The sequence below is a fragment of the Rhinolophus sinicus genome, chromosome 15 (assembly GCF_057876585.1).
Source record: "Rhinolophus sinicus isolate RSI-liver-muscle chromosome 15, RSI-T2T, whole genome shotgun sequence".
Lineage (NCBI taxonomy): Eukaryota > Metazoa > Chordata > Mammalia > Chiroptera > Rhinolophidae > Rhinolophus > Rhinolophus sinicus.
The window spans coordinates 72,334,598-72,346,943 of NC_142515.1; the positions used below are offsets into that span (position 1 = coordinate 72,334,598).

General features: G+C 57.0%; 1 protein-coding gene across 2 annotated transcripts; it reads left to right on the forward strand.

Annotated features, from left to right (window-relative positions):
* The first annotated feature begins 981 nt into the window (after positions 1-981).
* On the forward strand, positions 982-9,107 carry BSG (basigin (Ok blood group)). Of its 2 annotated transcripts, none has more exons than XM_074337359.2 (8): positions 982-1,148; positions 6,368-6,500; positions 7,112-7,194; positions 7,315-7,451; positions 7,525-7,801; positions 8,204-8,228; positions 8,380-8,462; positions 8,840-9,107. In XM_074337359.2, the coding sequence occupies exons 1-7, from the start codon at positions 1,082-1,084 to the stop codon at positions 8,441-8,443; spliced, it is 786 nt and encodes a 261-aa protein (XP_074193460.1). In that variant the 5' UTR covers positions 982-1,081; the 3' UTR covers positions 8,444-8,462; positions 8,840-9,107. The 2 variants fall into 2 exon arrangements, with proteins under 2 accessions (XP_074193460.1, XP_019571605.1); XM_019716046.3 differs by having other exon boundaries at positions 984-1,148; positions 6,344-6,500.
* The last annotated feature ends 3,239 nt before the right edge of the window (positions 9,108-12,346 follow it).

Sequence of the window (12,346 nt, forward strand, 5' to 3'; positions counted from 1 at the left end):
TGAAGATTCATATTAGACACAAACACGTCCGTTTGTTATCAAGTGTGCACGTTATTCGTGAGTTGTGTCTATACTCTGATTTGTCATTCGGCAGTAAGTTTCGAGTTCATCTGTTTACATAGGCGTTTACCTCTCATCCAAAGGCGCCTTCTTGGGTATTTACAAATACTTAATTATAATTTATATTATCATTTATTTTAAGTATTAATGTCAATAATATTATTTATATTTAATTATATTTTAATATTATTTTATAATTCAATACGTCAGTCATGTGTTGCAACAGACATACTAAATGCGTCCGTTTGGCTGACGATCTTAACTGGGGCTTATTTTTGGGGTAGGGCTTATAATATAAGCATCCTGAAAAAAATCATGCTAGGGCTTATTTTCCAGGTAGGTCTTATTTTGGGGGAAACACGGGAAAACATGGGGACCTCAGGGTAGGTTTTCCAGACAAAACACAGGACTGCCAATTATGCTTGAATTTCAGATAAATAGCAACAATCAGATAAATAACGAGTATTTTTCTTGCATCTCTACGTCTACATGTTGCACGGGATAGTTACGCTAGTAAATCACTCGTTCTCTATGTAAAATTCAAATTTACCTGTGGTCCAGGTATTTTTATTTGCTAAACCTGGCAGCCCCTGTCCACCCAGGGGACATATCCCACCTGTTCACAAGGATCCCGATGGCCTCCCTTAATGTTTTTTTGTTGTGGTGAAATACACATAATAAAAATTGAGCATTTTAGCCACTTTTGAGTGTACAGTTCAGTTCTCAGCATTTTCTGAAAGAATGAAAGCCTCGCTTCCATTTCTTAGCAACGTAGCCACGCCCCTAGGCCGCAGGGCGTGGCGCGCCAGAGTCACATGCGCCGCCTTCCAGGCTTCCGTAGAGCAAGCCTGCCAGGGCCGGCGCGTGCGTACGTGCGTCTACACGCGTGCGCAGGCGGCGGCCAGCGTGCTCTGCGCGCGCGTCCCGCCCTTGCGACACGGCTCTGCGTGCGCGCGCCCAGCCAGCCCCTTGGAATCTTACCGCGCCGCGGGCTGTGGTTGGCGTCGGGCAAGGCAGCGACATGGCGACAACGCTGCTTGTAGTATTGGGGCTCGCGCTGCTGAGCGCTGACAGAGGCACCGAGGCGGGTGAGAACCGGGCGGGCGGGGGCCGTGGGTTCGCCCTCGGGGGTCCAGCCGGGCGGGGGTGGAGGTGAAGCCCCGTCCTCCTAGGGGAACCCGTGAGCTCCGGGAGAGACAGTGCCCGGGGTTTGGGGGCGCTCCGAGGACTCCCCGCCGAGGTGGTATGTGTGGGAAGCCCCGGCTTGGGGGCTCGGGGATCCGACCAGGGCGATACTGAAGTCCCAGATTTTCGGCGGCCTGGGGGAGGGCGGGGTCTGGGAGCTGTTGTGACCCCTGGTGAGGGCACCTGGGGAGGGAATCTGGAGGCGGCCCCCCCACCCTTCCCCCGCTGGGGAAGGCACGAAGCGGCTGGGTCTTGGATCGTCCCTTCGGACGGGGCCCAGGGTCCTGAGGAAGCAACTTGAGGGTGAGGTTCCCCGGTCTGGGTGTGCGGGGCAAGGGGCGAGAAGGGCCCTCCGGACTCCTTGGGGCGCTTAGCTCTTATCTGGAAAGCGGGCTGTTGTCCTCAAGTGGACGCTGGAAGCAAATGCACTTGAGCGTCCCTGAAGCTGGCGGCCGTCGAACTGGCAGGGGTTGTCATTCTTGCTGGGATTTAGGTCCCGAGTCTCCTGGGTGTGCATCTGCTCCTGGTGTTCACCCAAACTTTTAAACCCTTGTAGGGAGGCCGACATGGTCTATTGCCTTAGGTTTTGTCTGATTTCTGGGCACAGATGAAACTGGTCTAATCCACCAGCCTCCTTTTACAGGGGTGGAAACTGAGGCTCCGGATGGGAGGGGGATGTTCCAAGGTCACCGTGAGGTCGCCCTGGCCACCCAGTTCAGAGCAGGAAATGGAAAGGGTTGTTTATACAGACTCTCAAACAGCATTCAGTTTTCAGAGCTGTTATGAGGAGTGGGCAGTGTTTCCGGGGTGGGCAGATGTGGTTTGGAGAATGCTCCTGGGAAAATGGATTAAGGCGCAGTTTTCCAGGAGAAAGCCTGATAGAAGTTTTCTTCCCCTGTCGAGACTGTTTCTGGTTCTGGTTTAACAATTTAGTGACTGGCATGTAGGGAGCAAAGTGCAGACGTGAAAGTTCTGGGGCACTGAGCCCTGGAGGGGCTGCCTATTGTAGAAGCTTCACCAGGTTACTCCTGACCTACTTTAAGATCTCAGTTTGCCTCTTTCCTCTTCTTATAATCAAAACAGCCATTTATCGAATGCCTCTGGGCAACCTGTCTGCCCACCAGCGCTCTCTGGAAAGACTTAGGTAGGACCCTGTAGTCGAAGTGAATTCGGAAGATAAGCAGCTGGGGCCTCTGTGGCTGGAGACAGCCGGGGGGGGGGGGGGGGGGTGAAGTGGTTTTCCTCTGCTGTGGAGCACAGCCCCCCAGTGTGCTCCTCGCCTCAGAGCCCCAGCCAGGAAGCCAGGAGGTTCTGTGCAGGTGCAGATTGGGGGCTATTCTTGCATGCTCCCCGCATGGGGTTCACTATGCCCTCTGACCCCCTGGGACTCCTGTCTGTTTTGTTTTCCTTTTTTACTTTTGACAGCTCCCCCTTTCCCAGGAACTCTTGAAAAGATCCAAAAGTCTTTCAGAGGATGTCACCACATGTTCCTTTTCTACCTAGGAGGAGTGACTTAGTGACAGTGTTTGCATATTCAGGCCAGGTCAGCACCCCAGGAATGCTTTGGGTGCTCTGCTGGGAGACCCTGGCTATCCCTAGGATTGCCCAGGGTCCTGTCATTCTGGCCAGCAGGTTGGGAGGGCATGGGCTTGCCATCTGGGTTCCAAAGGCTGATGACATGGCCTCTCTGAACTGCCTCCTGGTGGGATGGAGGGGAGGGTGGTGAAGTGAGGAGCCCACGGCTGGTACCCAGAAATGCTCTTGGCTCCTATCTGGGGCCTGCAGTGCTGCTATGGGTGGGAGGAGGGTGGGGACCTGCAGTCTCCTCCTGATAGCTCCTGGGCTGTTCACCACGAGGCCTGCCTGGCCATGCTCCCCAGCCTGGCTGCCGAGTGGGCACTGAGCAGGGGTGGCTGTTTTTAGATGAAGGTGACTTTACTTTAGAGTGCAGGTTACAGTCACAGGACCGGAATACAGTTTTCACTTTCCACTCCCTGTGGATTGGGGTTGCTCCCCACCATCTCCTAGGCCCTGGGTTTGGCCAGGGGTTGCCAAAAGACGTGCTTTTCAAACTTTCTCCAGCATGGACGTCCTCCCAAAAAGCCCTTTGAGACCTTTTTCCTAATGGTCCTGTCCCAGTATTGTTTTAATATCACAGATGTTAGCGTCACTTATACCACAGATGTCTCTGTGTGTGACCCCGAGTACGGTCACAACCACTAATGCCTAAGACACCCCACACACACACATTCACACACCCTTGGGAGTGACGTGGCCCTGTTGAGGGTACATAAGATAGGTGGCAGCATCGTGGCTAGCTCATGGGCTCCTTTGTGTGACCACTGTCATGTGGCCCAGGTGTGGCCTGGCTTGGTCCCCTGCTGTGTGTGGCCTTCAGGCCAGGGCAGAGGTGTGGGCCCGAGGGGCTTTAGGCTGGCTGTCAGGTCACCCCTGTTACCACACCAGAGGCAGATGCAGCTGGGACAAGATCTGACCCAGCTTTCTAGCGGCCCTGGGTGAGGAGATTAGAGCACTGCAGGGGCTGAGGCTCTAGGGTAGAGAGTAGGCCTGTCTAGCAGGAGGCCTGCCTGGGCCTTGCTTCCAGCCCTGACTCATTGCTCCCAGCTCTGCACATAGCTGGTGTTTTGCAATCTTGGGAAGTTTTGACTCCTGAGAAGTGTGGATTACTGGGAGGTGATTGTTTTGTGACAGTGGCACTGCCACAGAAGTTTTCAGCTTCCAGCTTCACACCTTTGTCTGGTTGTAACTGTTCCTGTCCTGAGTCCTGGGAATTGCTTTTGGGTCATCCCAGGTGGGGGGACATGAAGGTCCACCTGTCCCAGGGCCTTGGGGCCACCTCACCCCAAAACAGACAGCCTGAGGCCCCAGGGTCGTAGCCAGGGCCATGAGTGTGTGTGTGTCCATGTGTGCTCTGCGGGTACTTGTCTGTGTGCCCCTTCTGCCCACGCGCACACATGCCCTGGAGCAGGGGCGCCCCAGCCCCAGCTGCCTCCTTGCCTTTCCTGTCTGGCCTTGGTCGAGCTTGTCTGCTTCATCCCCTGCATGCCTGGAGTTCTGACACATCGTGTCCTCTTTTAAAGAAAGAGCCAGCAGGTGACTGGCAGTGGGGCAGTGAGAACTAGCCTGCCCAGGAAGGGGCCCCCTCCTGGCTGTGCACGTGTCCTGTCCACGGGCTCGCCACCATCCCCCCAAATTAGACATGCAGCTGGGCAGCTGGGACTGCAGGCGTCAGTTTGCAGTGGCACGGTGGGGGCACTGTTAGCCACAGAGGACCACGTGCCGGGCCCTGGCTGTTGCCCTGGGACCTGGGGAGTGGCTGGGGCCACGCTGTTCTCTGCCTGAGGAGGAGACAGCGTATTATGCCCATGGATCATTCCAAAAAATAGCCCAGTTGTGAGGTCCCTTGGGTAAAGGGTTCCTGCTGCTCTTTCGGGTTTTGAGGGTTAGTTTTCTTTTTTGGGGGCGTGGGGCATAGTTGTCTTAGCGACTTCCCTGTCTGTGTGCGTGCTGTGTGTGGATGAGGGAGGCGGAGCGGAGTCTGCTCTCAGGGGGACCCTGGTGTGGCAGCCAGTGGACACAGGCCTTTCCTGTCCTTTACTTTTGGGTTGGGGTTTACATGAGCCACAGGTGTGCTCCCCGTGGAATCGGTTTACACTGGTGCTGAGGCCAGTCCCCTAAGATGACTGTCCAGACAGGGCTAACGACCTCTGATCATTCTGCCCAGTTTCACGTGTGTTGTTCTGCAGTTTCAGTTATGCTGTCAGAAATCACTATGACCGCAAGGAGGCGGGGGTCCCGATGGCCACCACCCTGCTGGGCTTCTTGTGATGGCTTTTCTCAGAGGAAGTTGTTCACATATAGTCTCGTATTCTGCTTTTTTCACTTAACATTGTGCCACCAACTAAAAGGAAGGGAAGCTTATTGCAAGCAGCCCTGGCTAGACCTCTTCACGGCCAATACTGTGGGCGCAGCCTTTAGAAGGGGCAACTCTGGGGCCCCAGGGAAACAGACACTTCTGAGTAAAGCTTAGCTGCTGTGCCGGGAGCCTTCCCAAAGGAGGCAGGTGGGGCAGTGGGGGCAGCCCCGTAGTGCCTGGCTGTGTCCCCACAACTCCTGCCCCAGCCCTGGGACAGGGCTGCAGTGTGGACACAGCTGGGCTCCCTCCCCTCACCGGTGACTTTCAGCCCATCGAGCACCTGCCCAGCTCCCTCCCGAATATGGAGGCTGGGGTCTGTCCCCACTCCCTTACCCCTGGAGAGGAGCCTTCCCCGCTGTCGCCCAGTCTCACGTGCTTCTCACCCTCTGGTTCTAGCTAATTTTTACATTTTGGCTTCTCAAGAGAACATCCTACAGTAACGGACATTTGCCTAATTGGAAATGAGTGCAGGGGACTTTGGCCGCTGAGAGTCCACCCTCAGTGTCCTAGGTAGGACATCAGATTGTCTTCTATACAGTGGATTTGTGGCAAGTGCAAGTGGGCTGTGGGAGTTCTTGACCTTCTGGGAAGAAGGTTCCTTCCAGGATAGAGGCAGCTGGAAGCCCCTGGTCCTGCCATCACCTATGCTGCCCTACCTGGGAGCCAAGCACACCTGTGTCCACCACGGGTGGCCTTGTTTTGGTGAAGGACAGAGAGAAGGTGCAAGACCATTCCGTGGAGGAGTGGTGGCCTGAGCAGTGATAGATTTACTTTTTAAAAAGGAATTTCGGTTGGGGGAGGTGGGTTATCACTTTGTGAGGGGTGAAATGTCTAACTAGTGCATTGTTTTGTACACCTGAAACTAATTAAAAAAAAGGAATTCGGGTCAGTGCTGGGCCTGGGCCTGGGCATCAGAAGCCCGGGTGGGCATTGGCCTCTGTTCCGCCACCTGAGGCCAGTTAACGGCCTCCCCATGAAAACTCTGTGGGAAGTGTCCTGAGTGAATGAGCCAGTGCAAATTCCAGATTTGTTACCAGGGCTGTGGGCTTCTCTGCCAGGAAGACGCTGTGGCTGTGGAGGAGCCACGGGGGTGGGCTGGCGGCAGGTGGGCTCTGTCCTTCCCCACTCCCCTTGCTGATCTCCTGTCGTTTGGCCACCCAGATAGCAGGATCTCTACTTCCATAGTTGATGAGAACTCTACAACACGCCTCACCTGCACCTTGAATGACAGCAACGTCCCGATCCTTGGCCATCGATGGATGAAGGGGGACAAGGTGCTGCAAGAGGACACGGAGCCAGGCCTGACAACGCAGTATGAGTGCGTGAGGCCCATGGAGGTGCTCAGGCCAGGCCCTTTTTCCCCTCAGGTCCTAGCAGAAGAGGGTGGGGCCTGGTTTCTGGGAGTGGTTTTACCCTGGCCCCCACCCATCCTGCTCGCTCTGACATCTTTAGCTGCTGACACCTCTGGTCAGCGGGAACGAAGTCAGTGGGCTCGCTTGGGACAGGTGTTAGACCCAGAGTCTACTCAGACTCCTGGGTCGTGAGAAGCCCAGGAACCCCGGAGAGTCCAGTAGCTGCTGGACGTCACAGCTGGCTTCCAAGACCCTTCCTTGGGGAGCTGGCGGGCAGGGGTTACAACACAGCCCCAGGCTGGAGTCCCCATGTCCCTGGCACTCAAGGCCACACACTGAAGCCTTGTGCTAACTGGGGCTCTAACTGGAAAAACACCCCTCCTGTTTAGAGGATGCTGGGCACAAAGGCTCTTGATGCGGGCGCCACGGCAGGAGGCAGCCAAGCCCCACTGCCGTGCCTGCACCTCAGCCCTCCTCCTGCAGGGTCTTCTGACCATGACCACCCCGGCCCTGCTGTGGTCCCGCAGGGTCCCCTGCAGCTTGCAGTGGGTTGGCTCACAGCTGCGTCTGCTTGCAGGGTGGACATAGACAAGCGTGCAGGACAGTACTTCTGCGTGTTCCTCCCGGAGACTGTGGGCAGGGCCAGCGTGAACGTGGAGGGTGAGGTCTACGACCCCGGAGGGGATCGTCCACAGCTGGGCATCAGGAGCCCACACACTGGGGGAGGGTGGACTGCTCCAGGCCATGGACCTCAGGCTCCTGTGCTCTGCTCCCCACTAGGGCCCCCCAAGGTGACTGCTGTGAAGAAGTCGGAGCAAGCCACTGAGGGGGAGGAGGTCGTGCTGGTCTGCAAGTCGGAATCCTTCCCCCCGGTCAGCAACTGGGAGTGGTACAAAATTAGTGATGCCGGAGACCAGGTGAGGGCCCAGCCTACCTGGGGGGGACATGGGGCCTGGGCTTCGGTGCCCTACAAGGTCTGCCTGCCCCCAGGTTCTCACCAACAACTCCCAGGATAGGATATTCGTGGTGTCCACGGAGACGAAGACAGAGCTGCACATCCGGGACCTGGACCTGAAGGTGGACTCCGGCCAGTACATCTGCAATGGCACCAGTGCAGAGGGCAGTGAGCAGGCTGTCATCACACTGCGCGTGCGCAGCCACCTCGCCGCCCTCTGGCCCTTCCTGGGCATCGTGGCAGAGGTGCTCGTGCTGGTCACCATCATCTTCATCTATGAGAAGCGGCGGAAGCCGGATGAGGTCCTGGATGGTGAGTGGCCCAGTGACCTCTGTGCCTCAGCTGTGGGGGGGGCCTGGGGCCTGGCACCATCCAGGAGTGCAGGACAGGAGAAGGCACTTTGTGGTTGAGGGACAGCCCCTCGGCTGGGGGGCGGGGGAGTTCTGCCTGCCCGCATAGCCTTGTGGGTAACTCCTGTGAGTGGCTGCCCTCGGTTGCTTGGGGCCCCAGGGCTGTGCATGAGTGAACTGATTGCCTGGTGGAGCTGGGGAACTGGGGCTGCCCAGGCACGTGGGGGCTTGTTTGGGGGTACATGCCCAGGAGCGAGATTGGCTCCCCACATGTCCAGTCGTGGACACTGAGGGTGGGGCCCAGTAGGATAGGAGCCATCCTGATGCCTGTTCTTCTCTTGCACGTGGCTACGCGTCTGCATAGATGAGGACACCGGCTCCGCTCCCCTGTGAGTGCTGGCCTTGCTGGGGATTGGGGCCCTGGGCTGGGCTTGGAGGATTCTCTCTATCCCTGATGTTGGGGGGCGGGGACGACCTTAGTGGACAAGGGGCGGCTGCTTTGTCCTCTTAAGTGCTGAAAAGTTCCCCTCCTGTTTCCAGGAAGAGTAGTGGGCACCACGTGAACGACAAAGGCAAGAATGTCCGCCAGAGGAATGCCAGCTGAGCGGGCTCCCATGCCCGAGGTGAGGGCAGCTGTGGGCTGGGGTCTCCACCATGCCCTCCCTGCAGGTGGCGCATTTGTACTATTCCCAGGGCTGTCGTAGAGCAAACCCGCACTAGTGAGAGCACACCACACTGGATTCAGATCACACCTTCTCTCCTTTTTAAAAGAGAGGTGTTGTTTTTTGTTTTAAGAGCACCTCAGCTAGATGTGAGGTTCTGTGTGAGACTCCTGCTGGCCCCTGCCTGTCCCCTTACTGGCCCCCCCACCCGTAACCTGGGCATTTAGCCTAGTCCATCACACTGGGGGGCAGTGGAAGGCAGACTGCATTTTTCCAAGCCTCCTGCCATGGCTCCAGCATCCTGCTCGTCTAAAGCCACTGCTGTTGTGTCACCGCAGGTCTGTGTGACATGGGACAATCCTGCCTGCATGGCTGCCCCTCAAGTATCCTCCCTCACTGCTCCAGCAGTCCCCGCACTGAGGGGTGGTCTGGTTGACCATCGCAGAGGGAGTTTCTGTGACGGCTTTTTTCCTGTCTGCCTATGGTGACTGCAGAATCGCCCTCGCCAGCGGGGCCTGAGGCTTCTTCCTGTCCACAGCATCCTGACTCCCACGGGGACCCCCACCCCACTTGCCTGCCCACCAATAAAGGCTGCCCCACCTTGTCCTCTTCCGGCTCATGTCTGTGCTGGGCCTGGGTCTTACCAGGAGAGCTTGGGGGCGGTCGGCTGGTGGGGCCAAGTGCCAGGTGGTGCTGAGGCTCCAAGTGATGTTGGGGTACGTGGTGGAGCGGGGCTGACACCTGGGCCTTGTTCCCAGGACCAAGGGTAAAGGTAGGGTGAGGGGGCAGTCACCAGCTGTTTCAGAGGGCCTGGACAACGCCCGGCCATCCTTCCCTCTGGTCACCACCAGAGGGTGCCACTGCACACCACTGAGTGGGACTTGGGCTGTGAAGCCGGTGGGCAGAGCCCCTGGTTTAGGCCTGGTCCTCTGTGCCCTGTAGCTGTACACACCTGGGCCCCTGAAACTTTTCAGTGGCCTGGAAGATACATATACCCACTTGTTCGTGCAGCAGCACTGATTGGACACCAGTGGTGTGCCTGGGGCTGGGGGTTGTTTGGGCAGGCCCCTGGTCCAGTGAGAACCAATCCTGTGATCAGGAGGTGACAACAAGGCTGGCACCTCACAGGCATGGCTGGGCCTTCTTGTCACAATGGGCACATGCGTGGGAATTTGCGTGCTTGGCGCTGGCTGGGCAGCTGCACTGGGTTACTCATCCAGACAGTGTGGGACAGCACCTGGTGTAGGGGTGACTTCGTAAAGCACAGGGCAGCAGATGGGGTGTACTGTGGACAGGCGAGCAGATAGCCCAAAGCACCCGACCCCAGGAAGGAATGCTGCTTGACCTGCATGGCTCACCGTCCAGTCTTTTTGCACATAAACCTGATTACAAAAGTGACCACTGGGCGGCAGCTTTGTCCATCCCCACTAAGGACTCATGTCCATCCATCCAGCAAGCATTGGATGCAGCCCTGTGCCATGGGGCACATTCTTGGTGACAGTCTGCTGAGACCTGCCTCAGTTTCCCCAGGGATGGGATGGAGAAGTTACAGCAGCTAAGTCTCAGGATTCATGAGATCTTTGGCATGTGCTTGGAGGGTTTAGGGGGGTCTCAGAGTTCTCAGCCCACCCAGGCAAAGGGACCGTTGGACAAACAAGGGCCCATCCTGGGACAGCTTGGAAATGCCCCACCTGTGTCTCTGGGGGCCCTTCCCCAAGCCCTGACATGGTGCCGTGACCCTAAGAGCACCTCTGCTTTACAGTGGGGGCACCCCAAGATTGCACAGTGGTTGGCAGTAAGAGGTTTGGGGACCTTGCCTGGAAGCAGAGGACAGAGCTGAACCAGAAAGGGCCAGAGGTGGGGGGCGCCCTCAGACTGGTATTCTCCCCATCCCTGCCCCATCAGGGGGTCCCTCCTTTGCCCCCTGAGTGAGCTCAGCAGGGGAAGGAAACCCAGGAGTCCTAGGTTAACACAGCATGTTGCAAATAGGCCTGGGGGAGGGACGCTGCCTAAGGTCACTGGCCACTTGGTGTCACCCTGCACAATGGCATTTGTGTGTGTGGCTCAGACATGAGACACAGCACCCCCTTCCTAAGCCAAAGGTAAATGTAGGGTCCCAGTCCTGTCACGCACACTGATCAAATTCAGTGTTTCTTAGGTCTTCAGTGGACTTTCCAAGCGGCTTTTGAAGCTTAAACTCTGGGCCCCCTCTCTGGCCCCCAAACTCTGAGGCCTGTTGGAGGTTCAGAGCCCTATGATGGTGAAGAAGGGGACAAACAGCATGGCAGAGGAGCTGGTTTCCTTTCAGTGGCAGTGGGGAGGCAGCAGTTTGAGGCAGCAGACCATTGTGAACTGACAGCATATTATACCTGTCCACACGTTTAGTCCCACGGCCATCTCTGGGTGTCCTATCTGCGCTCACCCCCTGGGTCCTCGGTATCTCTTCTCACACAAAGCAGGCACCATCCTGCTTCAAAGCCTTTGCATAGGCTGTGCTGTCTGCCTGACACTTCCCACAGATGTCCACAGGACACTGTCCCTCTCCAGGTCTTCACTCAGATGTCACCTCTGCAAAGCCTCTGGACATCATGCCTGTACCTTCCTCCACCCCCTTCTCTGGCTCTGAATGGTTGTGTAGCACTTACCACCTTCTAACGGACAAATATCTCCGAAACGTAATGTGTGTGGTGTTGGGTTATCTGTCTCTGCCTAGCTGTCAGCCTCACCAGGGTGGGGTGGCCTGTTAGGTTCACTTCTGATCAGGTGTTTAGTAAGTATTGTTGGAATGAATGGATGAGTGTATTCAGTGCAAAGAATACTCTGACCTGGCAAGTGGTGAGTGGGTGGGAGAGATGGGGGGCCCAGGGTAGAGCCTGTGGTTGAAGAGGAGTCCTCAGGACTTGGGGACAAGGACCCCAAGGCTCAGAGAGGGCCTGGGACCTCCTAGGTCCAAGCCAGGTCCCTGGGGAGTAGTTGCTGGTCTGTCTCACCGGCTGCCAGACATGGTAAGTCCTCAGGCTGGGCCATGGTCCACCTCCCCACTCTCAGCAGCGAGCCCCAGGGCTCTGGCAGCCTGCCCAGGCTGACATCTTCCCAGGGCGAGCATAAAAGGTCCCCCTTCAGCTGGAACACACATCTGCCTGGGACAGGCCACAGCCTGGCACTGCCAACTCTGCCCACCCAGCCTCTCTCTCACTGCCTTGGGACAGACAGTGGCCCCACCTACCCACCTATCAGGCTTCAGGTCTGGTCAGACACTGCAGAGGTGGCCCCTGGGAGGCTGGACCCACCTGGTGCCTGTGCAGAATCCCCTGGGTTTGGGGAAGCCTGACTGGCATGAAATGGACCAGCTCAGCTCACCCGTTGTCCAGATGGGCCGATCTTTCAATCACTGTTGAGCACCTGCTATGTGCAGGGACAAATCACATCCCTGCCCTTGTGGCCCTGACATCCTGGTGGGTGGAGGCTCCCAATATGACATCAGGCTGAAAGTGCCACGAAGGCTAGATGGTCCTAAGAGGCCAGGGCTCTTGCCTCCTAGGCCGGAGTGTTTCTCCCACTCTTCTGTCTCCTCCCTCTGTCACCATGTCTTTCCACCCCCTTCTTATGACACCTATGCCACTCTGGTTGGGGGGGAGTGTGTGTGTGTGTGGGGGGGAATAGGGGGCTAGGGGCAGAGTCCTGGGCCTAATGCTCCCACCTCACCCAACACCAACCTGGCTCTGGCCCCAGAAGCTGATCCTCAGGTGTCTTCTCAGAGCTAGGGGCTGGCTGGGGCAGAGAAATGGGGCAGCACTGTCAGGCTCCCATATGGGCATCAGGCTCCCATGTGGGCATCTTGTGGG